Source organism: Diceros bicornis, chromosome 2 (genome assembly GCF_020826845.1).
Source record: "Diceros bicornis minor isolate mBicDic1 chromosome 2, mDicBic1.mat.cur, whole genome shotgun sequence".
NCBI classification, from domain to species: domain Eukaryota; kingdom Metazoa; phylum Chordata; class Mammalia; order Perissodactyla; family Rhinocerotidae; genus Diceros; species Diceros bicornis.
Genome location: NC_080741.1, coordinates 8,279,198 through 8,297,309, shown reverse-complemented (window position 1 = coordinate 8,297,309; position 18,112 = coordinate 8,279,198). Strand labels below are relative to the sequence as shown.

The window sequence follows — 18,112 nt, the reverse complement described above, 5'->3', positions numbered from 1 at the left end:
CCACAGGTCTCTCATGACTCGACTTGGAAGTTGCGCAGTCACTGCTGCTGCACACTGTTGGTACAGAAGGCCCACCCAGTGTCACGTGGGAGGGAGCTGCACAAAGGCAAGGATCCTGGGGCCCTGGTTCACTGAGGACCATCTTTGGTGACTTGCTATCACAGGTGCCAAATTGCTTAGGTTTCAAGAATACATATTTTTTAATTTTCTCTCCTCTTGGCTCACAGAAGATCAATAGGAAGGCTGACTTAGGACAATATGAAAATGAACGAAATCACTCCAGGGTTAGATGAGGAGCACCTGAATTCAGTCAAGCAGCCAGGGTGCAAGGTGACCCAAAGGAGGGAAAGGGGATCAAGAAGGATGGTGCTCAGCATTTGAATACGCGAGAACTGGAGTGAATCAGAACTGCTTCAGGACCCCTCCCTCCAACAACTTCAGCAGGAACAAATTTTGTTAATCCCCCAAAAGCCAAAACAGAGGTTATTTGCAGTTTGTCTGAATCACCCAATGTCTGTAACACAGACTCCTGTCCCCATTGCTGCCCTTACTAGCCCTGTGCTGATTATGAAGAAAAAAATTATTGTGACATACCTTTCCCAGCCACAAAAAAATGTTTTAAAATATATTTGTTTTTTCAATCAAACCTCTGACACTGCTCAAATATTATGTAAATTATTGTGTCTACCAACTACTGTATCAGTTATAGTTGAGTCTGACCACTTCTACACTGATTTTATTATTAGTCCAGGCTCATACTCCCTAGTGAACATAGATTAGCAGTTTACAAAGTACATAAAGAATAGAAAACAAATTACTTCATCAGTACTAACTGGAAACATGCTAGCTATCCTTTATTTCAGAATAAGGTGTCCCAATTCCTCCTTTTAAAATACGGTATTGTATCATACTACAAAAATAAAAAAGGAATTCCTGAAAAAAATCATCTAATATATATCATTTTTATTTATATTAGCCTTTAAGAAAAATTTTGAAACCATGAATTTAAAAAAAAAAAAAAATTAAGGCTCTTTTTTGCCTAAAATTTAGACTCTATTAGTTATCTATATTGACCACAAGGTGGGGCTGTGATGTCACAATTTGGCAAGATTTACAACATATATAAACTATATAAACACAGACAAAAATAATTTAATAAAACAAAGTTTAACAGGATAATCTCACTTCTCAAATATGCACTTTTTTTCAATTAATCAATCATCTAACCGTTAAATGCTCAGCAGAAGAAAAATATGCTTTAATTTGTCCATCTCTGACTTGGAAGTTATTGATCTTTGTCAAATACAAAATGCTTCTGAGTAGGTGCAGAATTATATACCATGACGTGATTTCCTTAAAGATTCTTTCAACCATTTCACATTACATTCCTAAAGGAAAAGTTACTGAACTTAAATCATTGTTAATAAAAATGTCTTTTAAAATTATTTTTAAAAATTATTTAATAATTAAGCACAAAAAAGTTCATTACTCCTTACAAATCTACATGGAATCTTTTTCTCATTCTCCATCCCTTAATTCTCTCTTTGTAATCTAATATTTACTTTGGGGTGAGGATGATTTGAAAGGAACAGTATTTTCTTTAAATTATTTATAGCAAGCATGATCTTTTCCATTTCATCTGTTAAAACTATTAAGTTGATTATTTCTGTGTTCTACAGTGTTAAGTAGGCAGAAATTCCTTTCTAATTTTCAAAAGAGTAAAATATTCAGATTTTTTAGTCAACATTTTTCAGTAAACATCAAATACCATGCCAAAATCATAAAAGTTAACTTGATTTATCAAAAAACAAACACCACCACCTCAAAAATCAGAGCACTATTTTTCCAAATGAATGTTTTCTAATCTATTTTAACATATTAAGAATGAAAGAAAAATATAATTTAATCTTTAATTGTTTTTTAAAATGTCAGGAAGATTTATCAACTCCACACATCCCTAGTATGTATATTCATCTTTCCAATTTTTCTCATTCCTTCTATTAGAATAATTTAACTATATAGTACTTAGCATTTTTAAGGTATGTCTACATGTACAGTTTTATACCCTTTTCATTACTTATTTCTTAGTGTATTTCTCTTCAAATTTAATCCAAAATTCATTGCTTTCATTAAAGAGCTTTATACATTTCCCCCTTTTTTCTCCCCAATGACTTTTTCTTAATAAAGAGTTATCCTAAAAGAAGTCTATAGCCTGCTATTCTGAAAGACCACAGATAAACAGTGCTGTTTGACAAAGGCTGCTGTCACGAAGTCTTTAAGACCCTAATTTTCCAAAACAGTCAACATCTAGTTAAAGAGAGGTATTTACTGACACTGACTCTCAACTGTGACTGAAAATTTTATTTGGCTTTCCTGCAACTTGAAGAGATCTGTTGAAGAGACCACTCCATACTCTAAAGGAATGACAGGCCCCCAAAATGTCATACAAGACGGGCTTTAAGGCTTAGCATGCAGGGAAATTAAGATGTGCATATGACGGACAGGAAACAGGAGTGAAGGACTATACAAAGAGATTCTGTCATTAGGATGGGCCACTCAATTCATATGTTGTTTTCTATATTTTTATTCCATAGAGGGGTATTTGATCTCTTAGGTAATTACCAACACAGGTAAATTACTAGCATTGTTTTTTTTTTTGAGGAAGATCAGCCCTGAGCTAACATCCACGCTAATCCTCCTCATTTTGCTGAGGAAGACCGGCTCTGAGCTAACATTTATTGCCAATCCTCCTCCTTTTTTTTTTTTTTCCCCCAAAGCCCCACTAGATAGTTGTATGTCATAGTTGCACATCCTTCTAGTTGCTGTATGTGGGATGCGGCCTCAGCATGGCCGGAGAAGCAGTGCGTCGGTGCCCGCCCAGGATCTGAACCCGGGCCGCCAGTAGCAGAGCGTGCGCACTTAACCGCTAAGCTATGGGGCCGGCCCACTAGCATTTTTTAAGAAGGAAGCAGAATGGAGAAAATCAATATACTGGACTACTATTAAAGTATCCATATTAAGGGAAAATATTCACATTTATTCCTATACACATTAAGAATTAGGGGGAAAAAAAGCCACCATGATGAGCACTTAAAGCCCTTTGGTAATATACACACACACACACACACACACACTCCCACATACCCGCAAACACAAATAGTTACTATTAACATCAATACTTCCATTTAATAAAATTATATTAGTCACGAGAATTCTCCCTTTTCTTTCTACTGTTTTTTCTTTAAATTAAACAATTGATACACAAATATATTTCTATAGTAAAAGATTTCAGTTCTGCAAAAAAATAAAAATACCAACGATATGATCTAAAATTTCACTTCTGGGAATATATCCCAGAATATGATGAATTGGTTTCAGAAATGAAACAAAATCATCACCTCAAAAAGCTATCTGCAGGGGCTGGCCTGGTGGTGTAGTGGTTAAGTTCGTGCACTCTGCTTTGGCGGCCCAGGGTTTGCAGGTTGGGATCCCAGGCAGACTTACGCACTGCTCATCAAGCCGTGCTGTGGCAGGCGTCCCACATATAAAACAGAGGAAGATGGGCACAGATGTTAGCTCAGGGCCAATCTTCCTCAGCAAAAAGAGGAATATTGGCAACAGATGTTAGCTCAGGGCTAATCTTCCTCACCAAAAAAATCCTACTATCTGCACCCCCATGTTAATCACAGCATTATTTACACAATAGCCAAGACAATGGAAACAACCTAAGTGCCTGTTGATGGATGAATGGATAAAGAAAATGTGGTATATGTATATACAATGGACTAGTATTCAACCATAAAAAAGGAAATACTGCTATTTGTGAAAACATGGATGAGCCTTGAGGGCATTACTTTAAGTGAAATAAGTCAGACAGAGAAAGACAAACACTGTATGATACCACTTACATATGGAATCTAAAAAAACCAAACTCACAGAAACAGAGAATGGATTGGTGGTTGCTAGAGCCGGGCATGTCTCAAACTGCAGCTTTCTTCATCCATCCAATCCTACCTGTTGCAAATCTTTCAATTTTTCTGATCTACTTATGGGCATTTTTCATACTTTCCCTCACGAATTATGAATTGTTCTTTTTAAAAGTACATTTTATATTATTTCATGAAATTTGGGATAAGAAGGAAGATAGAAAATGTGCTCAGTTGACTGCCTTGATCCAATCTCTGGAAACATAGCATGATATTTAAATAGTGACTATAAGTCACCACCCATGTACACCACAACTGAAAAGAACTAGGATCTGGTAGATGCCTTTGCTCTGAAGTACACCACAAGGGACATTAAGCTGGCTTGCACTGGGAGAACTCTATTTTTTACAGGTGGAGTCTGTTCTGATCGGTTGGCATCCATGACATAACTAGTTGTTACTTATTTGGAATACCATTCCTAAAGTATAATAATATAATTCACAAATAACTACTAAAAGGTCTCTTCAACCAAGTGATGAATAGCAGGAATTTACTTTTGGTATGAAGTGCCACCAACGAAGAGAAAAGAGGTAGAACCCAACTTCCTTATTTCCTAAGTCCATCTCCCAGTAAATATAACACCTGGTACATTAGCATATTCTCAGTGCCTGGAACAGTGCCTGGCCCATGGAAGGGACTTGAAAAACAACACTGAATAAATAAATATATATTGAATAAATGCTTTGTCTCTACTTCCCCACTTGTAAAATAAGTTAGATCAAATCCCTAGTTACTTTGAGACTGAAGATATTACAATTCAATTTATAATTTAATAAATAGAATTTTTGTTAAGTTATGATATTAGTAAATGTACCAAGGAAAATGAAAAAAATAATAGCTTATTATATTGAGATATTCTTTCAGGCTACTCCATCATACATTCTCTTCTAAAGATAAATCACCAATAATAAAGAAAACAATAGAAACTTATTTTAAATTATTTTATTTTTCATAATTTTCTAACACACGGTGTTAGAAAAATGAATTTTGGCACCATGACTTAGACCTTTTATTCAAGTTTAACCTTTAAATTAAAAACAGTAGGTACAATAAGGATAGTTAAACCTCACTCAGAGACATGATGAAAAATCAAGTCACAAATTTCTTTGTGTTGGGGAATTTTTTAAAGTGGGGCAAAGGGACGGTACTAAAAAGAATAAGAAGGACAAAATGGAGATTATGCTGGGAAGACAAAAAATAAAAGAAACCTCCATAAAAAAACAATAAAGAGGAAAGACAAAGGGCAAAAAGGGAAGAAGAAAGGTTCACCAACTTTATTTTCCTGATATAAAATTCAAGTACTTAAGAAAGTTTTTTAAAAAATCATAAAATGCTACTACTAATCTCAATGAAATTTTTGTTTTTCCTCATTATTTTCTAGAATTAAAAAAAAAAAAACCTGTCTTGACTTAAGGACACTTGCTGATCTTAAGTCGATACTTGATGTACTTTTAAGAAATGGAAAGGTTTGAAAGTTGTCCTAAATCTAATATCTACTAAACATAACCCACCTTGGAAAATTAATCTGAAGCAACACAGGGCTTGATTTCCAATACAAATGTAAAAAAACCTGTTTAACAATCTAAAGAAAAATGTTTTTAACTGGATCTGGGCCTCAGTCATCTTTTATACTAAGTTTCTTGAGGAAAAACATTGTGTAATATTGATCTTTGTATTCGTTGAATAACTACTGCAAAACGTACCTGCATAGGTGGTCAAAAAAGTACTTACACAATTAGTTGCATACAAATTCAGTTAGAACCCCAGTTTTCCAACGTTTTAAAAATTGCCAATTTTCATTTATATCCATTTTGTCTATAAGTTGATAAATAAAATTCTTCCCAGGATTTTAATAAGAAAATATTAGTCTCATTCGTCACTTGTACAAGTGTATCTGAATATGTTATCAACTGAAACGCAAATCCAGAAAACTGTCATTATTCTCAGAGACATTAAGGCACAGAAATAAATATTGGCTTTTACTTTTTTTTCTTTCTTTTCTTCTTCAATCTGTGTTTTAAGGCTCAGAGCAGACATTAAGAAATATCAAACAATTTTTTGTAGAAAGTTTTTCAAATGTTTGGCCCAAAGTGAAGTTGTTCTGTTGAAGTTATTTAAATATTCCTCTCATCTTCTCAAGCACAACTTCAAAGACATGTTCGTGCCAGTCATCCATTCCAAAAGAAAATTCAATTCAACGAAAAGTAAATAACTTAGGGATCTATAAAGGACACTGCGATGTATCTTGTTCCATTTTTAACAGGAAGTCCTTCATGCAAATGCGTGAGCCTCCCTGGATGCATGAAGCTCCAGCCTTTTCGAGGTGATTCAATAGAGCAATTGTACCTTAGAAATTTGCATCCACCTCCCTAAAAGAGATGGAACAAATAAATGTAACAGCTTATTATGTTTAATTTTTCATCAGTGACAAAATTCAAATTATGCCATCTAAGCAGAATCTAAAAAAAAAATAAGGCAAAGGCCTTTTTGTAATGATGTATTTCTTTTGAAAAATGTAAAAACTAAAAGCCATGATTACCTGAAAATCTTCTCCCACATTATTGAGTGCAATGTTGATGGTAAACGTGGAAGCATCGTGATGAGGGCGAAGAGAGCGCTGTCTTTCAGGGGAGTATTTTACGACAAAATTCAATAACGCAAACCCCTAAAAAAGCAAAGTAAACCAATGGATTTGCTTATCAATAAAAACATAAAATAGCAAATTTGCGTAAAACCTGGAGGTGGGCAGGAGGATGGGAGGATAACTACCTTTGTATAATAGCCTGCGAAGACCTTCAGCGTAACCGGCGCAATAAACTCCCGGATAAAATGAAGCCATACGTTCTCCAGATCAATTTGCTTCATGTGGATATCATCAGTTGGGACATTTTCATAACCACCAGATATACGGCTATCCTAGAAACAGCATTAATGACATTATACAGTGTGGTCCATGTGTAATTCACATTTATATTATCTTGGAATTTTTTCCAACCACAAGATCATAATAGACAATAAAAGTAACAGTTGTTGAATTATGGTGTACCGTCTGCTTTAATTGTAAAACTATCAAAATCACTCAGATACCATGGCTTTGCAAATGTATCAATGACGAAGCAAAGTATTGCAGAGTCAGCAGACTCCTTTCCTACTTACTTAATGTACGTGAGGTCAGACTATAAAGTAAATAAAATTGGTTTCCAAAGCCCTCCCATGACTCCTAAAAAAATGAGTTTTTTACAGTGACCCTTCAAGCAGTCTTAGCTGCTTGATGGGCATAGATTCCACTTATCTCGCCTCAGATTACCTACCACTGAAAACAAGTTTTCTCTAATCTGTTCCTCATTTCTATTTTGTGGCACCCAAAGTCCTTGCATGATAGCTTGTCATTATCCTGCCTGCAACCTGCTGACTTCGCATTCTTCCTCATACTTGAACTTCTGTCTCCCTGATCAGCTAACTAGCTTGGGTATGTAATTGAGCAGAGGCAGTAATATTCCAGAGTATTTCACGTAAATTCCTTGGTACTGTTAAGGAGCTGGCATCTGTGGGTTCTCAGAGGAAAAGAAACACTTTGAACCACGGACAGTAATACCTCCTGCCAAGTCTTTGGCAATGAATGTAAATGCAAAACTGAATTACACCAAAGGGTTCAAACATTCCTTCTTCTTACATCGACACAAAAAAACAGCTTTGGCAGGCAACCAGATAACCTTTGTCTTAGTACTTTCACTACAGCTCACTGTGAAAATGCAGAGAATGGAAAATGGCCTTGGAGAAGGACAACCTCACACAGTAAAGACATGTAGTACCTTGCCATCTCCAGCCTGGGGACAGTGACCCTCAGGGACCATCCAGTGTAATTACACGCATTAATGGGAAACCGAGGCCCAGAGAGATTAACTGTCAAAGAATAAGTGGCAGAACTACACTGAAAACAGAGTTCTCCTGACAGCCTTGGCTAGCCCGCTCATTTAGGTCTAGGACTCAGAGATGTGTGACAAAAAGTACAGATCCCCTCTCAATTCTCTAAATATTTACTCCTTTTCCCACCCCACATACACATTTTAGTTCTCTGTGTGAAATTCAACTTACATGATGTTTCCCCCCAGACCACTGGCCATAATGCTCCATTTCCTCCACCAATTCATCACAGGCTTTTTCGGAAAATATGGGAAACCAAAAGACATCTGGACAAGGCTATAAAACATAGCATCACCATTAAGAGGAAGAATATTTTGTGTTTTTTAACTAATAAATGGCTTTTCAACAGTAACAGGACAGAATATTCAATATTCACCTCACTTAGATGTTTTTTTAAGAAGTTTGCCCAACATTATCGACATTACTGTTACAAACAATACTAGTTTTGGGGGTTTTCTGTTTAATGCTAAGACGTTTTTTTTTTTGGCATTTTAACATGTGTGAGATCAAGATGTGTCTTAGTGTCCTGGTCGGCCAGGCAGCCACTGTGATGTGGTTGTGATGCCACAGTGCATGTAAACTCGGTCAGACTTTCCTTCCGTCCTCACCGTGTGTGTGCACACGTGTGCGTACACGCATGTAGTTGGTGATGCACTTGCTGAGTTTACTTGCCCTTGGAAATGTCTTTTAAGATGATTTACACTATGATTTGTCATGGAAATGAAGGGTTATCATGTATACAGTGTCCTAGGACATATGATAACACCTACGCCTTAACAAGTCTACAGTAGCTCTTTCAATATGTACAAAATAAAAAATTCTAAATGAATGGAAAACATGTGTCATAGTGTAATTGGCAGTATTTTTTTATCTTTCTCACAATACACAAAATAATGGAGCATCTCAGAATCAAAGATGCCTTACATTCTCTGAAATAAGGTATTAGCAATAGTTTAGAACACTAATCTAAAATAGAGTTCATTTTTTAAAACACTTGAGAAGAGACTCTCTGAGCCCAATTTTTCTTTCAAAGATAAACTTTCATTGAAAGAGGCCTACACCAAAGATCTGCCCAAGGTACCTTATTTTTAATGGTTTGAGAAAGCTATGGCTTTTGGGAGTATGCTTAAAAAAAAGGCATGATCTTAAAATTATTGTTAATCTCCATGTCCTACATTTATACAACTATATGACCCTTAAGACTGTAAAACTGGTAATTAAGTCACATTAATTTTACCTAAAAGATAGTTTCTCCACTTTCACAACATCCTCCACTAAAGCAATATTGCATTAATAATATTCCCTTCTGAAAAGATATTAAAAATGCTTTACATATCATAGTAATTATTAATACAAACCTGTTCAACCATATTTTCAGTGAAAATCTTTGAATAATCACGGTTTATATACTTTTCCTTCCAGTCCTACCAAAAAAAAAATCAATTGCACAGATTAAAGCAAATACCTTTTTATAAATACTTTAATGGAAAATATAAAGTATATGCATTTTAGAAATTGCTCAAACAATTTATATATGACTACGTGTAGTGGACAAAATAGTAATTTTCAGAAACCAGTTTACATTTTTAAATCTTTGCCTGGTTCTGTGAATGCTCATATCATTCTATGAAAAACAAAATTTTATTCATAAAGTTCTATACCTCAGGATTTTAAAACTTGAGTAATCACACAGTGATTAGGTTTGTATTCTATATTCTATGCAAATACATAGGGGTAGGTAAATATGTGTGTGTTTAAAAGCGAAAGATAAGCAACAAAACTCCACCAACAAATATTACTAAAAATCAGCAAATTAATCAACGAGGGTCTTACTTATACTTTTATAATGAATTACTCTAAAATAAATTTGATTTTTTAAAATATATTTAACATCTGCCTTCACTTCAGTTTTTAATACATATCAAAGAATGATTATGGGGTTACTAACACTTCCACTTCTTTTAGTTACTGAAATTAAGATATAGGACCATACAATGCAAAACAGCTCTTCTTCATGCTAATTCATAACCTGATTCTTCTCTTTGACCAATCTCTGACACATAAACTACACAATTAAGATATCTCAGTTTTTGTCAACATCAGCTAAGGAATCCTTTTCCTAGGTCAAGTGTTTTATTTAAAAACCCAATATTGAGAGATTAAATTAAATCACTTCAAATTAAAACATGAAGTGATTTAGTATCCAAAAAGATCTCTTCTTAAATGCATTTAGACTGTTGAACAAAATTCTTAATTTTCTCTTTACAAAGTACAAATATAGGGAGTCAGCATAGAAGAATTGAGATATGGACCCAAGATAATTCCCATCAAGACATCTTCCAAAGAATATTTGCCTGAAATATATCTTTTGAGGCCAGATTTCAGGGGATCCCTGATAATTTATCTGCCATTCTTAATTTTGCATATCTCTGCTTATATGTAGCTCAGACATTTTTGATATGGAAGAAAAAAAGCTATCTTCAAATTCTTTAATAAATTTCATTTATACATTGTATATAATTATAAGGATCAAATTACTATATTATCTCATTATTCCCTCTAATATTGATTAGCTTTCTGATTCCAAAATATGAGAAAAAATTAGAAGAAAATAATCATCCACAACATTTCAGAATCTTTCTCTAAGTATTTTTTCCTATGCATCATTATTGATATTTTGAAGTTAAAGAAAAAAAGCCCTAAAGATTTTACATTATGATACTAATATTAACTTTTCATTTTAGACCACTTTTCCTGTATCATTGAGTAAACTGAAACTTCACTCATTTCTTGGGAGTTCTGATAATGGAACAATCACTAAATATTTTCCTATGGGATATCCCTCATGTGGCATATTGATCACACTAATTTACCAAAAAACAAAGGAAAGCAATGCTAAGAAAAGCAGATCCTACTTACTTCTGATACTTTCATTGCATCCTCTCCAAAGATTTGAATTCTTACACAAATGTCTACAGTTCAGGATATAATTTGGGACATTTTTTTAGGAATCTAATATTACACAAGAAATCTAATAATCCTACCCCTCAAAATACCAAGAGATTTGGTGCCAAAGTAAAATATGTAATTCCACCCTCACCATTAAAAACAAAGCCTCTTTTCCGTTCCTGTGAAAGATGAAGATATACAGCTAAAATGGAACAAAAGTACTTTTAAAATACAAAAATGTCTAAAGATATTCTTTTTCTTTTCAACAGAGTATTCAGAGACCATTAAATTTACTATTCCTGAATGTCAGTTACTCCTACAAAATAAAAGACAATTCTGATCAGGTGATTGAGTCTTTGTAATTTAAAACATTTACTATTGACAAGGGGAGAACCATAAATAGTAGTATTATAGAGATGATTCTTCGAGAGAGTATTTCCCCTTGAATAAATGTGCCAACTTGATTAGAGAAAACAGGTCCCAGTAAGACAGAAAAGGAGTTAAATCCTGCATGATTCAAATCTTTAAGAAAAGAAATAATTTTAGACTTTAAAAGGAAATAGTTTCCTCAACATAAGACTTTCTTTGTATGCTAAGTCTCTGCAATTTTCTCGGGCTATCTTTGGCGTACATTCACAAAATTGTTATAAAAAATAAACAAAATGATAAAATGAAATCCATTTTCCCAAATAAACTTCTTGAATTTTCTTCCTGAAAATCAAGTAATATTTTCATATGTGACAATACTAAAAATGTAAACATTTTTTCTGAAATTGCATTTAAAAATTTGATGGTGCTTTTGAATATAAAAAAATAGAAATATGGGGGGAAATCAAAGAAATTGATAATTCCCTTTTCCAAATTTAATATATGTCTTAATAAAAAAAAGTTCTTGGTCAAGTTTACATCTACTTTACAGGTCATGAAATATAATTAATTATATATCTTTTTACAAAAGATATAATTAAAAAAATTTTAAATCCTCTTACCACATTTCCATAATATTAACCCAAGTGATTTACATCCATTTAGAGTTATAGGAAAATAAGCAATAAATGAAATTGAGTATGAAATACATACCACGGGATTTTCAAAAATCTGCCAGAGGTCATTGTTATAATGGGAAGTATTGTAATTAGCAGTTGATAATAGTCTTCCAAATTCGTGTCTATTAGAAATGTACATAAACACACCCTATATGCCAAAAAATAATAGTATTAATCTTAGAAGAAAGCACAAGAAAATATATTTAACCACAGGAAAAATATATAGGACACATTAATTTCAACTTTTATATTTCACTCATAAACATGCATTTTTATTTTTCATATAAAACATGCATGATTTAAAATGAAAGAAACAAAATTTTGATTAATTATGAATTGACACCACACAAAACTAATTGATGCACTGACACTCAACTGAAAAAAAGAAGAGGAAGAATGGACTGTTTTTGCCCCTTTCTCATTGATCCTAGATGTAGACATCGGGAAAAAAACTCCTGTTTGAAAGCAGAAATATTTTTCAGACACCAAAGTGCAACGAATTGTACCTCTTTTGGCTTCTTTCCCTTTCAAAGACGACATCACATTTTTAAACAAGAATTCAAATGTCAATATTATTTCGCTAGTCTATTTTATACTGTTATTGTCTTGATGTTTAAAAACTGAACACACAAATTATTCATGTATTATAAGGCGGCTAAACAAAATCAGTCTCATATCCTTGTCCCAAACCAAATAAATGTGGCAAACACCACTAAGGTAAGGTTGTTTCTTTTTGTGCCTGTTTTAATGGTAAAAGGGTTAGTTATTAATAAAAAAAATTAATAAAAAATACCCAAATCTCATTTTAATCAAGATGTACTTCATGCTTACTCCTATCTCTTTTCTCCCTTAAAACTAGCAGAAAGGATTTGGGTTTAACTGTCTTATCTGTCAATCATAAAACGTCAATCAGCCCAAAGAACTAAGAGTTGACTATCACACAACGCCTACCCACAACACACAAACAGACACGTACATATACAGATTAAGAACCAATGAATACCAACATTTTACCAAGCTAAATGGAAAGAAGACTCTTAAAGAAACTTTACTGTTAGCCAATATACCATATCTAGTATTAATTAAATAAACAAAAATAAATAAAAATAAATAAAAATAACACCTTTGGGGGGCTGAGCATTTGGAATGTTTCCGGAGTAGGGGAGTCTTTTTCCCTTTGTAAAGTCTAAAATGAAGAGAAGCATTGGGTAAGTTGACCTGCACACCCACTCTCTCTCAGGTATTCTTAGGTAAATAAAAACAGCAGCCCTTGATCAAAAGCTGACATTATGAAATGTCCTTCATAGACAACATGCAGGACAAGCAAAGCTTAGAGCGCACACAAAGAGACAACTCCAGCCCTGTCTTTTTTTTTTGGTCAAACATAAATCCAAGCTCATTCCTTAGTAGAACTTTCATTAGACACAAAATTAAGACAAAGGAAAAAATGTGTGAGAGGCCATTCCAGGATGCGCTGTTGAGTCAAATTAGCCGAACATGAGCACGAATTACAGTCACACGTACTGAGGATATTCAATATAACAATGCACAGAGGTTTGTAGGAAAAACATATTCAAACAACACATGCCTTATTAAACTAAGAAAAAAATACTTGCCAACTTTTCTGATTTTTTCCCAAATCACATTTGCTTACATAAATTTGAATAAAATAACCCAATAATTTTTAAAACAGAAAATCGTATAAATATGTTTTAAAACATATGTATACATTTTGAAAAATATTTTCTATAGTCAAGTTTCATAATGAAAGTATATTTGTAGAACAGCAATGTATCATTAATTTTTCACCTAAATTAAATCTACAATATATTGTTCCTTCTTCAGTTTAGTGGTAAGGAACCTGCTTTTTAAGAGTGTGGAGTTGGGCTGGCCCCGTGGCTTGGCGGTTAAGTGCTCGCCTGGGCTACTGGTGGCCTGGGGTTCGGATCCCGGGCGCGCACCGACACACCGCTTCTCCGGCCATGCTGAGGCTGCGTCCCACATATGGCAACTAGAACGATGTGCAACTGTGACATACAACTATCTACTGGGGCTTTGGGGGGAAAAAAAAACGAGGAGGATTGGCAATAGATGTTAGCTCAGAGCTGGTCTTCCTCAGCAAAAAGAGGAGGATTAGCACGGATGTTAGCTCAGAGCTGATCTTCTTCACAAAAAATAAAAAAAAAAAAAAAAAGAGTGTGGAGTTAAGGACAGAGAAAACATGGACGTTGATTTCAGAACAAAAGTGTGTTCTTCTTAAATGTGTCAATGATCACTTCACCTGGGCATTATCTAATTAATTTTAATCAGGTCAAGTTTTCAGTATAGAATTTCAAATGGAAGTAAAGATGAATTTTTAAAAATGCATATCTGATTTGTAACAAATCTATGTTTATTATTGAAATCTTACTGTTGCTTATGAGTTAGCCTAAGCACCAAACCTAACATTTTTCAAATTGTTTCCACAGATGAATGTTCACCAATTATTCTTCATAATTGCTCCCAATTTTTCAATACAGAACCAAAAAAATTGGCTAGTACTTATAAATTAGAAAGAAAAAGGGCATCAAAACACAATGACACATCAACTGGGAAAGCAAGCCATCTTATAAGAACATTCAAGCAAACCATCATTGTATACCCTACCATTTCTCTAGCATTTCGGCAAAGAGCCATATCAGGATCCAATTTGTCACGAACAAAATAGTTCCTTTCATTCATCTCTGATCGGAGTGTCTTTCCTTTAATTAAGTACACATTAGCCATGTATGGGACATTCCATATTCCTCTGAAAGTAAAGAGAAGACATTCCAAAACACCACAAATACAAAATATTTTAAGTTTATTTTTATGTTTTTAAAATAAATGTTTTAAAATTTTGTTATATAAATTATTGAATCATATTACACAAAAATGCAACCACAGTTAATGATATTTGACATATATATATACATATACCTATGCTATATATATATTTATATGAGATTACTTGGTATATACCACATTTTTATGAGATAAATCACTATCTCCCTAGATAAAGTTCATTTCAAGGTTGGTATCTGTTTGGCATTTTGGCTGCCACCCTCACTTAGTTGTTATAGAGTATAATATTCTGTTGTACAGAAGGTGTTTCCATTTAAGATTAAGTAGTTTGATAGCAAAAATAATCACATACAATCAGTAATGTGCTAGAGCCAGCTCACACTGGCTCCCCTGAGCTGACTTTCAGCTTCACTTTCCAAGTCTACACTCAGAGACTTCACATCAGAAGCTTGAAATCAGCCATGGCAGAAGTATTTACACCACAGAAACTGGCAAACACTACGAATCAGGGCACCCCCAACCCCAAGAACCAGCTGTTAGACATTTACCAGCACACCACTGAATATAGCCTAAAATTCTCCTAAAATATATTCTCTTGAAATTCATGAAGCAATCTTAAATTTTTGTAGAAAAAGGAAGACATGAAGAAATATAGCTAGAAGTACATGACTATTGGGAGACACTTAATTTTGTCCTTCATTCTTTCCCACACCTGTCTCCTCACTCTGAACATGACTCATTTTCTAAGAACAGTATAACAAAGGTTTCACCTGAGGGATATGCTTGTTGCTTTTAGGGAACAGAAAGGGAAGATCTTGACCAAGGAAATGTAGTTAGATAGTAAAAGGAATACAATATCATTTTGTCTTACTAGATGAGCCTAGAAGGAAATGTCCATAAAAAATATACGTTTCAGCTGAATTCAGAAATTAACCACTGGTACAGTGTGCAGTGTTTCAATTTTGAAGGAAAACACACACACACACACGCATATACATCATAAGATATCATTCCTTCATGCTGTACGTGAAGTGTATTTTTGTATTAACTAGATCAAAAACCTCTACCTGATCCTTTTCCTTACACTTTAGACAACAATGACAGGAGGTTGGACAGAATTCACCAGTGCCTAAAGCAACTTGAATGAAACATGAATTCTCTATTCTACTTCTGTGAACCCTTATTTCTGCTATACCCACAGATAATATCAGGCATATGGTCTATACAAATCATCCCGGAGACTGTTAAAGTACTTTAAAACAATAGAATATGATCTTCATAGTGCTTTCTCAGCTGTCATGCTTTTTTTGTGTGTGTGAAGAAGATCAGCCCTGTGCTAACATCTGCCAATCCTCTTCCGTTTTTGCTGAGAAAGACTGGCCCTGGGCTAACATCCGTGCCCATCTTCCTCCACTTTATATGGGACGCTGCCACAGCATGGCTTGACAAGCGGTGTGTTGGCGCCCAGGATCCAAACCGGCGAACCCCAGGCTGCCGCAGCAGAGCGTGTGCACTTAACCGCTTGCACCACCGGGCCAGCCCCTATCATGCTTTTTAATTGCAGCTAACAGAAAGCCTTTATCATATTTACATCATTCAAATTTACTATTACTATTTTCACAAGCAAAACATCTTTTTACTACTCAACCGTTCAACAAAGAAGTGTGATTTTTTTTCTAAATTTAAGGGCACATGTTTTTAGTCATGAAAGAATGTTTGCCTTTTTTAATTGGGCTGACATATCTGAAAAATTAAGTAAAGCAGTTAATATCTGAGTCACTCTGGTCCATCATCTGATGAAACAAAGAATGACACAAAACCTATTTCAATTGTGATTATTTTTTAGTTTAAAAAATATCAGCTATTGTCTCTGAAAAAAAAATCAATCATGCACACACTTTGTAGAAAGTATATTCTTTTCAAACTTGGAAAGGAGAATATTGATGAAGAAATTGATCTTTTAAAGCAGAATATTCGCTATTTCAAAAAAAAAAAAAACTCTTGCGATAAGAAATTGCTGGAAAGTTTGGGTTGTTAGCGTTGTTTTTGTTTGTTCATTTATAAATTTTAAAAGCTATCAAAACCACCTTTATCCCGGCCAATAAATAAATTAGCTAAACTAAATTCCCTTTCCAAATTTTTAATTAAGGAATATTACTCTTCTAACAACCATAAGACAGCTACTCATGGTAACCATATATTGTCTCTTAGTATTTCCCATAACAGTGAGTTTGTTCCTTTGAAGACTCAGAACTTTAAAAATAATTTTTTTATATTAATTTTACACTAGTATTTCAGGATCCCAAGTGGTTGCTAGGTTTTCAAATTTCCATTAAACAGAAAGAAAAAAGATAAATAATAAAAAAAATATTTAAGTAATATTAACAAGATGACATCTTTAGATTATAGCATTTTCCATTAAAAGATTAAATTGAGTAACTTACACTCTATTCCCTTGAACAATGTCCACATAATCTTCAGATCGAGCATAGTAGCCATCAGGACTCAATGCTCCCCAGAAGTTGGACCACAGTTTTCCATGACGCGTCACAAGAGGAGCAATGATCTTTCTAAAGAGAAAGAGAGAAAACCAAATCCAGGTAATTATTTTTAAATTACTACAGAATTATGCATTTTTGGCTTAGCATGACACAAAAAAAACAATACAATTCATTTAACATGCATGTAGTTAGTCTGAAAAACTAAAAGTAAAATAAAATAAAAAGAGGAATTTCTTTCTAACATTTTTTCTTAAGTACACTCAGTTTCAATGATGTTCCTTAAAAAAAGTAACAAAAAGTAATTGAAGATGCTAAAGTATAAAAATGACATGTAAAAGTACCCTACTTATAGCCCAAAAAATGAAACTACCTTAATTATTTAATTATTTTAAGTATTTCAGAAATTATACTAAATGAAATCAAAGATTTTCATTGTCACTGGGAAGACATAATAGTCCCTGGCACATTAAAGCATCCAATAAATATTTGTTGAATAGAAAAATTGAATGAAGATGGGCTGAGATATTTGTAAAGAGGCCAGTGTTCCTAAGGTTAGGTCCAAATTACTTTAAAGTATGTTTCCTTTTTTTTTAACAACTTTTAAAATGGGTGTGCCAGTCCTGGCAACACTGAACATTTTTCTGGTCCTGTATTGTAGAAAACAAAATCTGAGGTTCCTCTAGAACTACTTTTAAAGTGAAGTGAACTGTAGTGGTGTCACACAATTTTTAAGAAAAGTTCACACAACTTCAAGAGGAAGTTTATGGACCACTATTCTCCACAAAAAACCTATTTCATAACACCCCAATCTTGTGAAGACCAACTGTGCCCTTTCTCTTACCTACAGAAAAGTGAAACGTAGTCTGTTAAATACACATCACGC

General features: G+C 33.9%; 1 protein-coding gene across 4 annotated transcripts in view; it reads right to left on the bottom strand.

Moving 5' to 3' along the window:
- Positions 1–4,979: 4,979 nt before the first annotated feature.
- The window catches only part of PLOD2 (procollagen-lysine,2-oxoglutarate 5-dioxygenase 2), a 91,617-nt gene continuing 78,484 nt past the window's right edge, over positions 4,980–18,112 (bottom strand). For 2 of the 4 annotated variants that reach the window (XM_058551331.1, XM_058551341.1), the window contains exons 12-20: positions 17,173–17,298; positions 14,552–14,693; positions 13,029–13,091; positions 11,940–12,053; positions 9,269–9,334; positions 8,082–8,186; positions 6,756–6,902; positions 6,526–6,651; positions 4,980–6,355 (exon numbers count right to left, since the gene is read on the bottom strand). In XM_058551331.1, coding sequence (XP_058407314.1) covers positions 6,200–6,355; positions 6,526–6,651; positions 6,756–6,902; positions 8,082–8,186; positions 9,269–9,334; positions 11,940–12,053; positions 13,029–13,091; positions 14,552–14,693; positions 17,173–17,298 — 1,045 coding nt within the window. In that variant the 3' untranslated portion in view covers positions 4,980–6,199. The remainder of the gene's footprint in view (positions 6,356–6,525; positions 6,652–6,755; positions 6,903–8,081; positions 8,187–9,268; positions 9,335–11,939; positions 12,054–13,028; positions 13,092–14,551; positions 14,694–17,172; positions 17,299–18,112) is intronic. The other 2 variants (XM_058551347.1, XM_058551356.1) reach the window with 1 other exon arrangement.